At 44.6% G+C, this 18,974-nt stretch overlaps 1 protein-coding gene across 1 annotated transcript; it reads left to right on the forward strand.

Moving 5' to 3' along the window:
- Positions 1-12,711: 12,711 nt before the first annotated feature.
- On the forward strand, positions 12,712-18,040 carry RESP18 (regulated endocrine specific protein 18). The gene is made up of 6 exons (XM_068543771.1): positions 12,712-12,900; positions 14,569-14,673; positions 15,736-15,868; positions 16,099-16,138; positions 16,260-16,349; positions 17,944-18,040. Exons 1-6 carry the CDS (start codon positions 12,795-12,797, stop codon positions 17,992-17,994), a joined length of 525 nt encoding a protein of 174 aa, XP_068399872.1. The 5' UTR covers positions 12,712-12,794; the 3' UTR covers positions 17,995-18,040.
- Positions 18,041-18,974: the final 934 nt, after the last annotated feature.

An 18,974-nucleotide genomic window follows, 5' to 3' on the forward strand; every position in this document is an offset into this window, starting at 1 on the left:
CCCTGGTTGCACCGAAGGCCTGGTGTCAGATCCCTCCCTCCTCCCACAGACCATTTCTAAGGCAAGGTGGAATTGCCGCTGGAATGACTGCCATCCCCACCCAAGCCTTCAGCTGTGTCTTCTTGGTCTTCCTTCCATTTGTGGAAGGAAAGTCTTCCCTCCAGACCCCAAGAAACCACACAGAGAGTAACGCACATTTAACAGGTTTATACTTACGGTCAGTTTGCCCCTGGGAGCGGGGAGATTAGCCACCATTGCTCAGCCCAGCCAAACTCCAGCTGTCCCACACCTCGGGCTTTATATTTCTCAAAGCACTTTAACACTCAACTCATTTGATCCTCACAAATGGGAGCACGTGGCAAAGTATCAAGCCCACTGTCTTAGTCTGTTCAGGCTGCTATAACAAAATACCATAAACTTGGTGGCTTATAAACAGTGGAAATTTATTTTTCACAGTTCTAGAGGCTGCAAAGACCAAGATCAAGGCACTGGCAGATCAGGTGTCTGGTCAGGCCTACTTCTTGGTTCATAGATGGCTCCATCTTGCTATAACCTCACATGGTGGAAGGGCAAGAGATCTCTCTAGGGTCTCTTTTATAAGGGCACTAGTTCCATTCATGAGGTCTTTACCCTCATGACCTAATCACCTCTCAAAGGCCCCACTTCCAAATACTGTCACCTTGGGGGTTTAGGATTTCAACATATGTATTTGCGGGGGGGACTAAACATTCAGACCATAGCCCCCACCCACTTATACAGCCCAGAGAAATTAAGAGCCACTCCTCTGGTAATACAGGCTTAATCATGCTGCCAATGCAGGTCCTCTCCCCTGTATCCTTGCATCTAAGGACATAGCTAAACATAACACTCAGCATGTTTATCTATATCTAGTTCTTATTAACCAGGTTGACCCCTATGACCCACCCTACTTTTTCCCATCATATATTCACTGTGCCTGGCCACTGCAATGCATGGTTCCTGCCTCAAGGCAATTGAAGACTAGTCAGGGAAGTATTGTAAGTCGTAGATACAATGTATTCATGCAATAGATATTTATTGAACACCTGCGTAGCTGACTCCATAGAAGCCCTGCTTCATGTCCCCTGGCCTGTCTCTGCACCCACATGCAGCTGCAGGTGGACAATATCTGCATGTGCTGACAGCTTCCCACCTCAAGCCATGGGACTCTTCTCATCCAGTGGATTTTCTGGAAGGCCCAGGGAACTTGCCTACCTATGCTCAAGACAGCCTTGAAATATCTGGGATTTAACACCCTCAGAGGCTGCCCTCAACCAGTTAAGGACTTAGTTTAGTGGGTAAAAGTTTCAGCATATCCCTCCCTTGGTGGGGGTCAATCTAAGTTCTACACAGACCCTCAGGGGTCCCCAGCAGGATTCACTCCCAGTTGCTCACTGTGATGGTTAATTTTCTGTGTTAATTTGACTGCACTAAGGGATGCCCAGATAGCTAGGAAAACGTTATTCTTGAGTCTGCCTGTGAAGGTGTCTCTGGAAAAGGTTAGCCTTTGAAATCAGTAGTTGAGTAAAGAAGATCACCAATGCAGGTAGACATCATCCAATCCATTGAGGGCCTGAATAGAATAAAGAGGTGGAGGAAGGACAAATTCACTGTCTCTGTGGACTTCCCTGGTGGTCCAGTGGTTAAGACTTTGTGCTTCCACTGCAGGGGCTGCAGGTTCGATCCCTGGTTGGGGAAGTTCCGTATGCTTCATGTGGTGCAGCAAAAAAAAAAAAGACATTAAGAATTTGCGCTCTCTGCTTGAGCTGAGATATCCATCTTCTGAGTTTGGTTGGGTATCAGTGCTTCTGGTTCTCGGGCCTTTGGACCCAGACTGAATTATACCACCAGCTTGCCTGGTTCTCTCCTTGCAGATGGCGGATCACGGGACTTCTCAACCTCCATAATTATGTGCTTCCCCTTTTCTTCCTTATTTTGGATTATTGAAACAGTTTTTAGTATTCTAGTTTAGTGTATCAACTGTGTTTTTTACTATCTTTCTATGGTTTTTAAGTGGTTGCACTAAGGATCAGAGTATACATGCTTAAATTTTCACAGTCTACTTATAATCACTGTTTTACCATCTCAAGTGGAAGGTAGAAATCTCACCTGCATACAGGTCCCATTACTCTCCCCCATTTCTGTTGTAGTGGTCAGTTAGAATCAATTACACCTACATACATTGAAACCTCTATCAGACAACGTTATAATTTTTGCTTTCAACCATCATACATATTTTAACTGATTCAAGAGGGAAAGAATAGTCTATAATATTTACCCAGATATTTCCCATTTCTATTGCTCTCCCTTATTCCTTATGTTTCAGGTTTCCTTCAGATATAATTTCCCTTCTATCCAAAGAACTTCCTTTAGCAATTCTTGAAGAGCAGGTCTGCTGGCAATTAATTAGTTTCTCTTCATCTTCATTTCACTTTCATTCCTGAAGTGCATTTTACTGGATATAGAATCCTGGGTTGACAGTTCCTTTCTTCACCACTTAAAAAATGTTATTACAGGGCTTCCCTGATGGTGCAGTGGTTAAGAATCCGCCTGCCAATGCAGGGGACACGGGTTCAAGACCTGGCCCAGGAAGATCCCACATGCCGCGGAGCAACTAAGCCCGTGTGCCACAACTACTGAGCCTGAGCTCTAGAGCCCGCAAGCCACAACTACAGAGCCCACGTGCCACAACTCCTGAAGCCCGCACGCCTAGAGCCTGTGCTCCGCAACAAGAGAAGCCACGACAATGAGAAGCCCGCGCACCACAACGAAGAGTAGCCCCCGCTCACCGCAACTAAAGAAAGCTCGTGCGCAGCAACGAAGACCCAACACAGCCAAAAATAAATAAATTAATTTATTTATTAAAAAAAAATGTTATTACACTTCTGGCTCCCATCATTTATAATGAAATATCCACAGTCATTTGGATTATTATTCTCCTTTAAGTGATGTGCTGTTTTTCTTTCAGACTGTTTTCAAGATTTTTTTCTTTGCTTTTAGTTTTTAGAAGTTTGATTATGATGTATCAGGACATGGATTTCTTCGGGTTTATCCTGTTTGGAGTTCACTGAACTTGTTGAATCTGTAGGTTTATGGCTTTTGACAAATGTGGGAAGTTTTCAGCCATGATTTCTTCAAGTAATTTTTTATGTACTACCCTTTTTCTCCTCTCCTTCAGGGACTCCAATGACAGAATGTTAAACTTTGGGTATTGTCCCACAGGTCCCTGAGGCTCTGCTAATTTTCTTCCCCAATGTTTTCTCTCTGTTGTGCTGATTGGATCATTTATATTGATCCATCTTCAACTTAACTAACACTTTCCTCTGTCATTCTTATTCTGTTAGTGAGCCTATCCAGTGAGTTTTTATTTTGGCTATTGTATTTGGTAGTTTTAAATAGCACGTAAGAGAAATAAACAGAACAGCTAGTGGTAAGAAATGTGGTTGGAGAAGTAGGCCCAGAACTGACCATATGGGACCTTGCAGGTAATAGTAAAGAGTACTAGTTCTTACACAAAGTGCAGAAGAAAATCACCAGATATTTTAAGGAAATGAATAGAATGATGATTTAAAATTTTAGAAGACCACCTTAGCACTTTTGGAGAATGTACTGATAGAGGGCAAGAGTGGAACAGATAGATCTGTTAGGAAGTATTGTTTTGGTTCAAGGGACACTGTGGTGGCTTGGACTGGGCAACTGCAGAAGGCTGAGCACCTCCAGCTGGCCATGAACTCTACCCGGAGGAGCTTGAGCCTCAAGGGGAATCCAGACCTGCATACTCACCAAGGGAACAGCTTCTGACTCCTCTCACCATGGCAACTGTGCTTCCTTTGCCCAGATCAGTTGCTAGGGTGACACATCAGCACTGAGTGACTGAGCCCCACGATAAGAACTGGTTACCATGGTGTAAAGTCTGCAGACAAGAATCTGCCATTCTTCTCCAGGTTAAGGTCCTTGACTGGCTCTAAATCTAAGGGAAAATCAGGGGCTGGAGAGAAGATCAAACACAGGAGCCAAGGCAAGGCCAGCTGTGGGGCAATTGCTAAGTCACTGTGCCTCAGGACTTGCCCAAATCAAGACTGTTATTAGAGCCTGTTATTTATTGGGGGAGGGGGAGTTTACATTTTAGAGGGGGAATAATCTAGCACATATATACACAAATTCAAAATCCCTTGTTTCCTACCATTTTAGGGCTTCTTTGAACTGTTTTCTTCTCTGAGCAAAATTTGCAGCTGGTTGAAACGTTCCTATCCTCCACCCCCTGCAATGCCATCTACAAGGGCAGTTCTAGGACAACCTGCTTCTGAATTTTTTAAGTGGGTTATTGTCAAAACTCTTTCTGTGGGCTTGTTCGGTGGTAGGACAGGTGGCCTCCAGACAGAGCCTCTGAAGTAAAATATATAGGATCAGAACAGAGAGGACATTTGGGGTGGGGATGTAAAATAGCTCCTTGGTGCAGCTGGAAGCCTGGTTTCTGATCCCTTTCTCTTTCCAGATGTCATTCATAACATGAATGCAGGGCAGGGTAGGACCACAGCTGAAGTGTAATTTTTCCTCATCCACTTCCCCAGCATCACCACCTGTCACACTTTATGGTGGTCTTTTTTCCCTTGGGAAAGGAAATTCCTCCCCTTGAACTACAAGTCCAATAGGCCTGATAACCTGCTTGGTCTTCTGAGGATATTACTCTCAACATTAGGGTCCCCTCCAATGAATAGGGAAAAGAAGTGCAGTATCAATGCACATATAATTTATCATTTTGATAGCTATTTCTCTGGTAGTTTGAAATCTTAAAAGGGAGAAAGAGGGTTTCCCTGGTGGCGCAGTGGTTGAGAGTCTGCCTGCCAGTGCAGAGGACACAGGTTCGGGCTCTGGTCTGGGAGGATCCCACGTGCCGCGGAGCAGCTGGGCCTGTGAGCCACAATTACTGAGCCTGCGTGTCTGGAGCCTGTGCTCCACAACAAGAGAGGCCGCGATAGTGAGAGGCCCGTGCACCGCGATGAAGAGTGGCCCCGCTTGCCACAACTAGAGAAAGCCCTCGCACAGAAACGAAGACCCAACACAGCCATAAATAAATAAATGAACAAATACTTTAAAAAAAAAAAGAAAAAAAGACTACATTCTTTAAAAAAAAAAAAAAAGGGAGAAAGAAGCACACCCACCTCTGCTCAACCCACCCAAAGACCAATATGTCCCTTTTTCTTGTAGCATTGTACTTCTCAAAGCAGGCTCACACTCATTTGCTCCTAGGCCTAAATTATTTCTGTAAACAATTTTTGAATATTATGTACAACACAAATCATTGATAACCAGTTCCTGGCATGATAAAATAGCTTGTGTCAGACACTCCCATTAACATTTAACGTATATACTCTAGACAAAATATAAAAGTGATTGTATGAAAACACGGAGACCAGCCAAAAGCAAGAAAAACTAGAGGGAATATAATCCTTGAAAAAAGGGAAAACCTCCCCCCACAACCAATGAGTTCCACATTTAACAGGCTTTTCCCCTAATGATACTTCACAGTTTCCTGTAGCACATGGGGAAATAGGCATGAAAGGCAGAGAGTGGAAGTCTGAATGGCCAAGGAAGTAGTGGATGGAGTACAGAAATGCCAGAGCAGGTGGAAATTGAGCAAGAACTCTGGGAAATGAGTGAGCTACAGAGAGGGGAACCCAAAATCCACATGCAAATTCCCCTCACATCCTTAGATACCTTCTAAATGGCACAAGTGCAGGGCGAGATTTTAAGGAACCTAGTGGAAAAGTCAAATATCTGAACAGGGATTTTTTTTGCAGCTTCCACAGTGTTTGGGACACCAAGTTTGAGGTTCAGGACTCCCAAAATTAAAAGGCCTTGGTAAACACTTCGGAGTGTTCATTGAAATCCCAAAAGGACCACAACCTTGGTGTAAGTATGATGTCCCAGGACTAAAGCATACAGCCTAAGATTAAGTGAAGAACTGCAATACTCCTGCCCTAACCAGGCTTCAAGGTTTTTACCAAAAATTTTGTTTCTTCCAGAATAAATTCAACAGCCTTTAAATGAGTATAATATAAATCAGAGTCTCTACCATGCATCAACCCAAAATGTCCAGTATACAACAAAAAATTAGTTGGCAAATGAGCAGGAAAATATAAACTATAATCAAGAGAAAATCACCAATAGATGTAGACCCATAGGTGAGCCAGATGTTAGCAGATAGGGAATTAAAAATATCTCTTAGGGCTTCCCTGGTGACGCAGTGGTTGAGAATCTGCCTGCCAATGCAGGGGACACGGGTTCGAGCCCTGGTCTGGGAAGATCCCACATGCCACGGAGCAACTGGGCCCGTGAGCCACAATTACTGAGCCTGCGCGTCTGGAGCCTGTGCTCCGCAACAAGAGAGGCCGCGATAGTGAGAGGCCCGCGCACCACGATGAAGAGTGGCCTCCGCTCGCCACAACTAGAGAAAGCCCTCGCACAGAAACGAAGACCCAACACAGCCATAAATTAATTAATTAATTTTTTTAAAAAATAGCTCTTATAAATGTGTTAATTTACAAGAAAAGACAAACAATTGGGGAACCTCAGTAGAGAAATAGAAACTATAAAAATGAATAAAATTCAAAATCTATAAATGAAAAAATACCATCTGTTATTCATTGAAATTAAATTCATTGAATGAGTTTAATAGCAGGCTGGATGCAGCAGAAGGAAAGATCAAGTTAATAGAAATTATCCAAACAGAAGCACTGGGAGAAAAAGATTAAAACAAAAACAAGACACAGAGTCCAAGACCTGTAGGATAATAGCGAGTAGTCTAACATATGTGTAGTAGGAATTTTAGAAGGAGAGGAGAGGAGAGACACAATGGGAACAAAAAGTGTTTGAAGGTGTAATGTCTAAAAATTTGCCAGTATGGTTGAACTACATCAACACACACATAAAGAAGCTCAGCAAACCCCATGCAGGATAAATACAGAAAGGACACATATAGGCACATCATAACTAAGTTGCTGAAAACCAAAAGAAATAGGAAAATATTTAAAGTGGACAGAGAAAAAGATGTATCTCTTTCAGAGGGACAACACTAAAAATGAAGGCAATCTTTTAGACCATAGAAGCCAGAAGACAATAGAATAATATCTTTATGCTGAAAGAAAAAAGTTAAACCCCAAATTCTATACATAGTGGAAACATCTTTTTAAAATGAAGGAGAAATGGAGATTTTTTTTTTTTAGGGTTTTTTAAAATTAATTTATTTTATTTATCTATTTTTGGCTGCGTTGGGTCTTCGTTGCTGCCCACGGGCTTTCTCTAGTTGTGGAGAGTAGGGGCTGCTCTGCATTGCAGTGCGTGGGCTTCTCATTGCGGTGGCTTCTCTTGTTGCAGGGCACGGGCTCTAGGCACACGGGCTTCAGTAATTGTGGCTCACGGGCTTAGTTGCTCTGCGGCATGTGGGATCTTCCCAGACCAGGGCTCGAACCCGTGTCCCCTGCATTGGCAGGCAGATTCTTAACCACTGAGCCATCAGGGAAGCCCTGGAGATATTTTTAAATAAGCAAAAAGTATGAGAAATCGTTGTCAGCAGACCTGCACAAGAAATGCCAAAGGGAGCTCTTCAACCTGAAAGAAAATGATCTCAGATAGAAACTGCAATCTGAAGGAAGAAATAAAGAACATACACCAGAAATGGGAAATATGTGAGTAAATATAAAAGACTATTTTTTCTTACTATCTTTAAAAGTCTACTGACTTACTAAGGCAAAATAAGTTTTAAAAGTATTGTGTGGTTTACAAAATATGTAGAAATAAAATATATAACAATAATACACAATGGGAGGGACAAATGAATTATATTGTCATAAAGTTTATACATTTTGAGTGTTGTGACATAATATTAACTTAAAGTAGTTGTGATAAATTAAGGATGCTCACTGTCATTTCTAGAGCAACCTCTTAAAATAATACAAAGGAGGACTTCCCTGGTGGCACAGTGGTTAAGAATCGTCCTGCCAATGCAGGGGACACGGGTTCGAGCCCTGGTCTGGGAAGATCCCACATGTCACGGAGCAACAAAGCCCGTGCACCACAACTACTGAGCCTGCACTCTAGAGCCCGCGAGCCACAACTACTGAAGCCCGCGCGCCTAGAGCCCGTGCTCCGCAGCAAGAGAAGCCACCGCAGTGAGAAGTCCGCCCACCGCAACGAAGAGTAGCCCCCGCTCGCCGCAACTAGAGAAAGCCCACACACAGCGACGAAGACCCAACACAGCCAAAAATAAATAAATAAAATAAATAAATTAAAAAAAAAAAATACAAAGGAGTACAGCTAAAAAGTCAGTAGATAAAGTTAAATACTAAAAATTATTTGATTATTCCAAAAGAAAGGAGAGAAGGAGAAACAAAGGAAGATAAAACAGGTAAGACAAATAGAAAACAAATAACAAAATGGCAGAATTAATCCCAAACATATCAATAATTACATTAAACATAAATAACTAAACAATTCAATTAAAAGGCAAAGATTGCCAGTCTAGATTACAAAAAAAAAATAAGAAAAACAAACTATATCTTGTCTACAAGAGATATAAATTTTTTTTTACTTTCTGCACAAAGTGTAAAGGTTTTTTTTTTATTTATATGTAACATAAGCAAAATTATTTGTCAATAAATTTCACATTCTGATTCTTTCCACTGCCAATCACCTTAGTTCCTCCAAAGCCATAAACAAGAGATATACTTTAAATATAATGACGGAGATAACTTGAAAGCAAGATAATGGAAAAAGACATGCCATGAAAATGCTAACCAACAGGAAGCTGGTGTGGCCATCTCAATATCAGAAAAAGCAATTAAAGACTCCCCTGGTGGTGCAGTGGTTAAGAATCCGCCTGCCAATGCAGGGGACATGGGTTCGAGCCCTGGTCAGGGAAGATCCCACATGCCATGGAGCAACTAAGCCCATGAGCCACAACTACTGAGCCTGCATGCCACAACTACTGAAGCCCTCATGTCTAGAGCCCGTGCTCCACAGCAAGAGAAGCCACCACAATGAGAAGCCCGCACACTGCAAAGAAGAGTAGACCCTGCTCACCGCAACTAGAGAAAGCCCGCATGCAGCAGCAAGACCCAATGCAGCCAAAAATAAATAAATAAATTTATTTAAAAAACTATACTCCAATAAAAATTTTTTAAAAAAAGAAAAAGCAGGCTTAAGATAAAGAGTATTACTAGAGATAAAGAGGGATATTTCATAATGATAAAAGGATCAAACCCTTAAGAGGATATAAAAATCCAAAATGTGGATGCATCAAGTAACAGTTTTAAAAAACATAAAGCAAAATTGATAGAACCTAAAGGAAAGATAGACAATTCCACAAATGTATTTGATTATGGTGGATAGATCAAGCAGAAAAAAGTAAATACAAATACGAAAAAATTCAACATTAAACAATATGACTTACTTGACATTTATAGAACACTAAAACCAACAATAGCAAAATACATATTCTTTTCACATGTACATGGAACACTCACCAAGATAGAGTATCGGCTGGTCCATGAAACAAATTCAATAAGTAAAAATAATTGAAGTCATACAAAGCGTGTTCCCACACCACAATGAAATTCAAAAATAAATAAATAAAAGCAAAAAAAAAAAAAACTTAAAAAGTCCCCAATAGTAACATCCTTCTAAATAATCCTTGGGTCTAAGAAGTCACAAGAAAAATTAGAAAATATTTACCGTTGATAATTAAAACACAAAAAAACTAATGCTTAGAGGGAAATGTATAGATTTACATGACTATTGCAAAGAAGAAAACATTTAAATCAATGCTCTCAGTTACCAACTAAAGAAGCTAGAAAAAAATAAGAAGTGAAACTCAAAAAAAAGAAGGAAATAATAATAAAGAATGGAAATCAATAAAATGGGCAAAACAATAGAGAAAAAGCAATAAGACCAAAAGTCAGTTCTTTAAAATGATCAATAATATTTATAAATCTCTAGCTACACTGATGAAGAAGAAAGAAAAATACGAAGTATCAAAATCAGGAATTTAAAAAGTGAAACTTCAAATTTCCACAGCTATTAAAAGGATAATAAAGAAATATTATGAATATCTTTATGCAAACAAATGTGGTAACGAATATTATGAACAAATTTCTTGAAAAATTCAAGTTTCCAAAAGAGACATGAAAAGAAATAGAATATCTGAATAGCTAAAGAAATTGAAATTGTAATAAAACTTGCTCACAAAGAAACTCCAGGCCCATACACTCAAAGAAATAATATCACTCATACAGAAACTCTTTCAGAGCATAACAAAAGAGGGAATGCTTTCTGACCAAATTTATTGGGTCAGCATAACTGAACATTTGGAAAAAAAACATAGGAGAAAATCTTTGTAACTTTGGGATAGGCAAACATTTCTAAGAACACGGAAAACATTAGCCATAAAAGATAAAATTAATAAATTGAACTTTCTTGAAATTAAATTATTTTGCTCTTCAAAAAACACTATTAAGAAAATTAGGGACTTCCCTGGTGGTCCAGTGGTAAAGAATCCACCTTACAATGCAGGGGACGTGGGTTCCATCCCTGGTCAGAGAACTAAGATCCCACATGCCGCGGGGGAACTAAGCCCGCACAACACAACTACTGAGCTCGGCACCTCAACGAGAGAGCCCGCGCACCACAGCTACAGAGCCCACGTACCCTGGAGCCCTCGCGCCACAGCTAGAGAGAGAAAACCCGCAGGCCACAACTAGAGAGAAGCCCACGCGTCACAACGAAAGATCCTGCATGCCTCAACGAAGATCCCGAGTGCGGCAACTAAGACCTGACACAGCCAAAAAAGAAAATAAATAAATAAAATAAATAAATATTTTTTAAAAGTTTGGCAAAAGAAAATTAAAATGAAATGCTCAGAGTTGGAGAAAATATTCACAAACCATTAATCTGTTAAAGGAGTTGTAACCAGAAGTATTAGAGAATTATGTAAATTAGGGAATAGTAAATATTTTTAGACGTTGTGTTTGTTTCCAACTGCTGCTGTAACAAATTGCCTCAAATTTAGTGGCCAAAAACAATTTTGTTACCTTACAGTTCTGGAAGTCAGAAGTCTAAAATCAAAATGTCAGCAGGGCTGTGCTCCTTTTGGAGGTTTAAAGGGAGAATACATATTCTTACCTTTTCAGCTTCTAGAGGCTGTTTGCATTCTTGGCTTGTGGGCCCTTCCTTGCACCATTCCAGCCTCTTGCTTCCAACATTATATCTCCCACTACTGACTCTGACCCTCCTGCTTCTTTCTATAAAGACCTTTGTGATTATATTGGACATACTCAGAAAATCCAGGATATTCTCCCCATCTGAAGTGAATCACCTTCTAAGGTTAATCACACCTGTAAAATCCCTTTTACCGTGTAAAGTAACATATTCACAGGTTCCAGGGATTCGGACGTGGACATCTTTGGGGGTCATTACTCAGCCTACCGTAAATATCTTAATGGTATTTTGGTTATGTAGAAAACTATCATTAATTCTAGAAGATGCATATTGAATTATTTAGGAGTGAAATGTCATGATGTCTGTAAATTACTTTTAAATACTTCAGCAAGAAAAAGAAGAAATTGTGACAAAAATATTTTATTTATTTATTTATATTTGGCTGCATTGGGTCTTTGTTGCTGCGCGCGGGCCTTCTCTAGTTGCGGGGAGCGGGGGCTACTCTTCGTTGTGGTGCACGGGCTTCTCAATGTGGTGGCCTCTCTTGCTGCGGAGCGTGGCCTCTAGGCGCATGGGGTTCAGTAGTTGTGCCACATGGGCTCGGTAGTTGTGGCTCGCAGGCTCTAGAGCGCAGGCCCAGTAGCTGTGGCGCACGGGCTTCGTTGCTCCGCAGCATGTGGGATCCTCCCGGACCAGGGATCGAACCCATGTGCCCTGCATTAGCAGGCGGATTCCTAACCACTGCGCCACCAGGGAAGTCCCATGACAAAATCTTAATAATTGTTATGTCTGGGTGGTAGGTATATTCATGTTTCATGTTTATTTATTTGAGTCTTCTCTTTTTTAATATTTGAAATTTTTCATAATAAAATTTTAAGCTTAATGAAAAAAAAATATTGAAATGCCAGTCTAGGGCTTAGGAAGCTCACATGTTAGCCTGTAACTAAACATGAGTGGAAGCAAGTGATCGGTTATTCAGTAGTTACTTAGCTAGTTATTGCAGTAGCTCTATGAAAAAGAGTACAGTGGTTTGAACCTGGGCGATGGCAGTGGATGTGGAGAAGTAATGGATGTGCATATACTCAGCAGGTCAAACCCATGATTGCTGAAGGTTTTAAGTCGGGTAAGGGTGAAGTAAGCATCAGGATAATAAAAATAGACTAGATTCATTGAGTGCCGACTATCCAGTCGCTGTTCATATTTAATCCTCGCAACAAACCCATGAGGCAGGTACAATTCGCACCCACATTTTACATGCAATCCGTTTTTCCAGCCTTGGGATTGGGAGTAGAGGCGGTAGTCCTCAGGACCTGGTTTATGTAAAAAAGGAATGGGCTCCTGGGAGTAGGGTGGGGTGGCCTGTGGGGAGGTAGGGAAGTAAGGGTTGGGTAGGCGTCCGCAGGGGCAGGGCCCGCCGGCCATTGGTCCAGCTGCCAAGGGAGCTTTGTGCAGATCCAGTCTCGCTAGCGGGTGGGAAGCGACGGCCCCGCTCAGTCCCTCCAGCAGCTGTCTCTACCTTATCTGCGACTTAGGTGGGGAGCCAGCGCACCAAGCCCGGGAGGATGCAGCGCCCGCTGTGGCCTGGGGGCTTCCGGGGGCTCTGGCTGCTCCTCTGCTTCCTGCTGCTGAAGAGCCGCCCAGGGAGCGGCAGCGACGTTAGTGATCACGGTCAGGAGGAAACCTGGCGGGTGCGGGCAGGGCCAGAGAGCGATTCTGAGAGAAGTGGGTCCGGGGGCCTCAAGGTTAGGAACTTAGGAGGAAAGGAATCTGTTTGGGGGGGGGTGAGAAGAGAAAAATGCGCAGAAAAGAGGCGCAGGCTTGGCGTGGGGCTCGGTATATGGGGTATGGACTTAGGAGAAGCGGACTCGGGAAGATTGGGGATTCGGGAGAAGGACGGAAAAACACAGGGGCAGAGGGAAGTAAAACCGGCCTGGGCGGCCGCAAGAGAACAAAGACGCGCTGAGGGGCCAGGGAAGAGATGCCCATGGCTGAGGGATAGTCAGGGGACCAGGATCTCTGGGCAGTAGGAGCAGGGACCGCGGGTATCGGGCTCCGGAGAGAAGGCTGGGCCGAGGGATGAGGCAAGGCTTCTTTATAAGCCCCTAGAGCCTGGTGTTCGCGATCCAATTTCCGGTAAGAACGGGAAGGCTAGGATGGGGTAAAAAAGGATGGAGGGGGAAAGGGTCCATCCTCTTCCTCCCCCTTCACTCTGCGCCAACCGGGTGGACCATCGCTGACACGTCTGAGCAGCCAGAGACCGACTGCGCAGACTCGAGGATTCCAGCTCCCTGCGCTTGGGGCAGGCGCAAACTCCTAGCCTGATGCCTACTCTCCTCGCCCGATTCTTGGGTTTAGAGGCCAATGCAGAGGACTCGCGGGAAACTGTAGGAGGAGACCTGGGGGCGGGGGGCGGGGCGCGTGGGGTGGGAGAGGACCGGCAAGACTTGCGGGGATGACTCGCTCTCTTTACTGCCCGGAGCCGCCTCCATGCCAGGCTTTGGTCACCGCTCAGCACCACGGACAGCGCCAGGTGCCCTGTGGGTCTGACTGAGGGTGTCTGGGTCACCACTTTTCTATCAGTTCTGGGAGCGCTGCCTCAGAGAAGATCTCTCCTTCCAGAAGCTATTTTCCTTCTCAATATTAGGTTCTGCTCCTTCCTAAAGCCAGGAAAATGATATTAGGATCCATTTGACTGGAGAGGAGAATTCCCTTTTTATAATGACTCATGGTAGTTCCACTACAGGAAAACAAACAAACAAACAAAAAACCCAGACTCCAACCCTACCCCATTTACCTGGAATGAGGAAAGTGTGTATGGCATTAGGAATTATCTCCACCCCCATCCTTCCCTTATGCACAGATGGGCAAACTGTGGCTTTCAGGGCAAGGATCCAGACAGTCAAACCCTATACATACCAATACTTTCTTCCTCGAAGAATTCCAGGCGTCCTCTCCAATCCCCTCCAGGCTTCAAAGCCTTCCCTGAATGCAATTCACCTGCTTTCCATGCCCTACCTGTTCACCTGATTATCCATTGTATGTGTGTAGCTTTCTGAGTCTCTTCTTACCTCACCCTCCACAGGCTGCCTGTGGAGCTTGGTTCTTACCTGGAAGTTGGTACCAAAGGTGAATGAGGTGCAAGGGCTGAAGAACAGGGCAGGTGGTGACGGGGGAAGGAAAAATGAAAAGGAGGACTTGAAAGGAGGAAGGAGTCTGGTGAGGGGGACAGAGACCACTGAACTCAGGGGTGATAGTGGAAGGAAGCTGCTTTCCTTCAGCTGGGATTTGGAAGGCTTCTGGTCAAGCTCCTTTCTCACAGCACTATTTTGCCCTTAGATGGTCAGGGCCAAGTGGGAGTGGGGCACCTCTGGACCCTCCAAGGATTTACCTCTCCAGTCTTCCAGCAGTTGCAAGTTGTACTCCAGCAGATTATGCCCCAAGGTGAGTAAGAGCTGGAGAAGAGAGGCTGAGGCTTGGTCAGATACAGGGGTATAGTGAGGGGCTTTTTGATCTGAGAACAGGCTTTCATCCCCAAATGTCTCTACTTGACACTTTCCTGTCATGCTTACCTCATGGAGAGTTGGGAGAGACCAAAATGGGGATGGAGCTAGAAGGGCAGGCTGTTTGTCCTTGAACACCCTGGAAGGGCCCAGCAGAGGCTTCTAGAAGAAGCCCCTGGAAGAGGTCAGCATCTAACTCCTTGGGACTAGCCCCAACTCCAGGCACTATCTGAGTTTTTCCAGAGCCAGGAATCCTTAAGTTCTCAGCCAGGAGAATACACACACACACACACACACACACACACACACACACACACACCCCTAAGCCTCTGAGTAGGAAGCAGAGCAAACTGTATGACAAACAGAAGAGAGGAAGGAAGGGGAGTGGGGACTCCCTTGAAGACAGATGGCTGACCCTTCCGTAGAGCAGAGTTTCATGAATGGGAGAAGAGTCAGATAGGAAATCTGGCTTGAGTTCATGTTACTGCTACCTCTACTGATGTCTAATATGTGCAAAATGCCTTAGAGTAGTGGTTCTCAAAGTGCACCCCCAGACCAGTAGCATCAGCATCACCAGGAGACTTGCTGGAAATGCTAATTCATGACCTTCACCCCAGACCTCCTGAATCAGAAACTCTAGGAGGGAGGAACAGCAATCCGTGTTTTCACAAGCCGTGCAGGAGGTTCTGATGTACTCTCAAGTTTGGGAATCACTGCCTTAGAGTTTTCTCAGCACTCTGCGCATCCCTAATCTCATTTAATTTTCACAATGGCATCAAATGAGTCAGCAAAAAGAGTATAGTCCTAATCCTAACTGAATGCTTATTATATGCCAGGTGCTGTGCTAAGCAGATTTTATATGCCATCTCATTTCATTCTCTCCACAAATTGTGATCCTTTGGCTACTTGAGGGAGAGGGGGAGTGTTGACCTCACTCTGGTCTCTGGAGTGGGCCAGTCAGAGCATCCCAGGTATTAATTCACCACATCCTTTCAACCTGCAGGTTTGTTCTGGAAGGATGACATGACCCAGGATGTGATGACACAGAAGATGGGGCACATTGGCAAACTCCACTCCCAGGATCCATGTGTGAGGATCGGGCAGGCAGCCTTTCCCACCAAAACCATCGGAGTGAGGTGTGTGAAGCCTATGGTCAGTCCATGCTGTCTGGTGGGCAGAGAGAGCAGGGAGGGAACGGGTATTAAAACTGCAGGTAAGAGCTGCCAGGAGCACTCTGAGAATGACTCAGAAGTCCTGTCTGGGATCTGCAGGAAACAGTTCCATGAACCACTAGTGACATCTGCAAAGGGAGACGAGGGAGGTGCTAGCAAGCCTAGGTCCCATTTGTCATCCCCATCTCTTCTAGGGGCAAGCAAGGGGAGAAACTTCAACTCCTATTCCCCAAGGTGAGACTCATGTGTCTTCTCAAGACTTTTAAAGCCCTGACTCTGGGTCCCATCTCTTTCCCTCTGGGGCCCTGTCACCCTTTTCTGCCTCCTTCTTGACTCCTGGCTTCCCTCCTCACAGACCCCAATGGTCAAGGTGAACAGGGATCAGTGCTTTACCTCCAAAGTGGTTTCGAAGGCCCTGAAACGAGAGGTGACCAACCCTGTCAAGGTGAGGGGCTCGCTTTTTCTAGGGAAGTTGGAATCACCAAGGACATGTTTAAATGAGGGAGGCAGGTGTGAAGGAGGGGAATGGGTATTGGTGTGTGAACAGAGAAGCTGAAGAACAGATCTTTCCCAATTGAAGGGTATCCCCATTTTCCTGTCTCTCTCAGACTACTTGTGGGCATCCATATGAAAGGGTGGGGGGCATGATGCAGGTGCTGGCAGTCTCTAAGGATGAAATGATCTATAGGATCATTCACAGGCACTGAGTTTACAAAGGCATAGAAAACTGCAGAGTTTTCAATGTTAAGTAAAAAGTCCTCCTTTTCTCCATGTACTCCCTTGTATATAGCAAGTGATAGCAAAGCTCCTTTGGATGAATGGCAGACGTAGCCCAGAGGCCTTCACATTCACCTCTTCCCCACCTTGCTCTACTCTGTGGCCTGGGCAAGTCAACTGGGCAAGCCTCTGAGTTATCTACCTAGGATGCTTGAACTCTTCAGAATCCAGATTGAAAACACCCATGTAGCACTCCCATCTATCTATAGATGAGACATTGGGGCCCAGGCTGGTCAAGCAACTTACTCAAGGCTGCATAGCAAGTTCATGGCAGAGCTAAGACTGGACCCAGGTCTCCTGATTCCCAGCCCCTTCCCCTGCACAGTCCCTGCCCTTCCTCGCAGGGACTGCAGTGTGGGTTGTGCTGCCCCAAACATCAGACTCCTCCACATTGACAAAAGTCCTTTTTTGAACTAAGACCTAAATTACAAGAAGGTGGCAGCCAGTGGAAGATATGAAGGAAGGGCCTCCCAGGAAGAGGGCACCGCAATGACAAATGCCCTGAGAGAAGGATACCATGGCAAGACTGAGGGAAAGTCCGTGGTAGAACATTAGGTTGGAGAAGTAGGCTCGGGGTTGACCACACAGGGGCTCATAGGTCATGGTGAAAGTTTGGATTTTATTCCAAAGGTAGTGGCAAGTTAACTAGGAAATTTTAAGGACGGGGATGTAATAATGTGATATGATTTTAAAAGGTCACTCTAACGGTATCAGGGATGGATTGTGAGAAGAGCGAGAGTGAAAACTGAGAGTCCTGTAAAGAGCCAATCATCCTGGTCCAGGGGAGACGGAGGTGGCTTGGACTGGGGTGGTGGCAGCAGAGCCGGCACTGCCAGCTAGCCACGTGCTCCATCCAGGGGCAGCCTGCACCTCTGGGGGCTTCTAGCCTCTCATACTCTCCTAGGAAACCAGTTCCTACTCCCATAAGATGGCAGCTGAGCTTCCTAAGCTTAGGTTGGTCACTGGGTCCACACACTCAGAGCTAAGTGACAGACCCACCTGTGAGAGACCAGTTGCTGCGGTGCCTTCATGAAAGCAAACAAGGTGCTGCCATTCTTCTCCAGCTTGAGCCCAAGGGAAAATCAGCGGACAAGAACTCTATGAATTCTGTGTGGGAGCAAAGGGGACAGGCACTCAGTCAATGGGTTGAGTCACTGTGAGCTGACTCAAATCAGGCTGTTATTGAAGCATTTGGGGGAGAGTAGGTGAGGGAGGGGCCACCTCTCCACATACTGATTCCAATCCTTTGTTTCTGGTTTTAGGGCTTCTTTGAGTCGCCCCCCACTGTGGGCCACAACCTTGTCGCTGATTGAGACCTAATGCGAAGCTGCTTTGCCCCAGTGCCCTCCCCATTGCCCTCTGGAGGGGCAGTTCCAGGATGACCGAAATCTGGATCATTAAAGTGGCTTTGATGCAAACTCTCTGTGACTTGCCCTGAGGCAGGATGGGTCGGGTTTGGACCTGGCCACAGCCTTCAAAGTGAGAGAGGTGGGACCAGAACAAGGGTTGCGGTGAGGAGAGCACACCTCCTCTCTGCTGCCGGAGGCTGCTTCTGCCTTGTTTTCCTTCCAGTGACCATTCCTGAAGTGAGGAAAGCAAGGATGGGACCACAGCTGGAATGGCAGCCTTCTTTACGCACATCCAGCTATGCTGTGTGGTCTAGTTGCCCATACTTCCATGTCAGACAGGCCTGCACTCTGCTGTTTTATGAGGGTCTCCCACCTCCAGTATTACAGCCCCTGCCATTGCTCTCCCACTCTTTGTGCTCTCAAGAATCAACATAGAAGTGCTGTAATCAAAGTGTACACACATTAAATGTTTTGCTGACTCTTGCCAGTTTGCTCCTGGTAGCTTAAAATCTTACAAGGGAGGGAGTAATCTGATCACTCATGCTCAGCCCAGCCAAATACCAGAATGTCCTATTTGCAAAGCTTTATACTTCCCAAGGTACTCTCATACGTCAGAGGTGTAAGCATGTGGGCAGATACCAAACTTTAGTTTCTCTAAAGAACTGGCACTTGGCCACACATCTCATGCATTTAAGCAACACAGAGAAATTAAGTAACTAGGTCTTGATGGCACCGATTCTTGGTCATGTTGCTGTTTTTGCCCTCTCCCCCTCTATTCGTTGTGTTCAGGAATGTACCTAGACCCAACACTAGACCACTCATATTCATTTGTACCTAGTTCTCATTAAATTGGGCAACCCCTGCTACTCACCCACATTTCCCCCTCATTCATTCCCTCTTTCTTTCCAAGACAGAAAATGGGGAGAAGAAGATGAGCATTTTTA

Source organism: Eschrichtius robustus, chromosome 5 (genome assembly GCF_028021215.1).
Source record: "Eschrichtius robustus isolate mEscRob2 chromosome 5, mEscRob2.pri, whole genome shotgun sequence".
NCBI lineage: Eukaryota > Metazoa > Chordata > Mammalia > Artiodactyla > Eschrichtiidae > Eschrichtius > Eschrichtius robustus.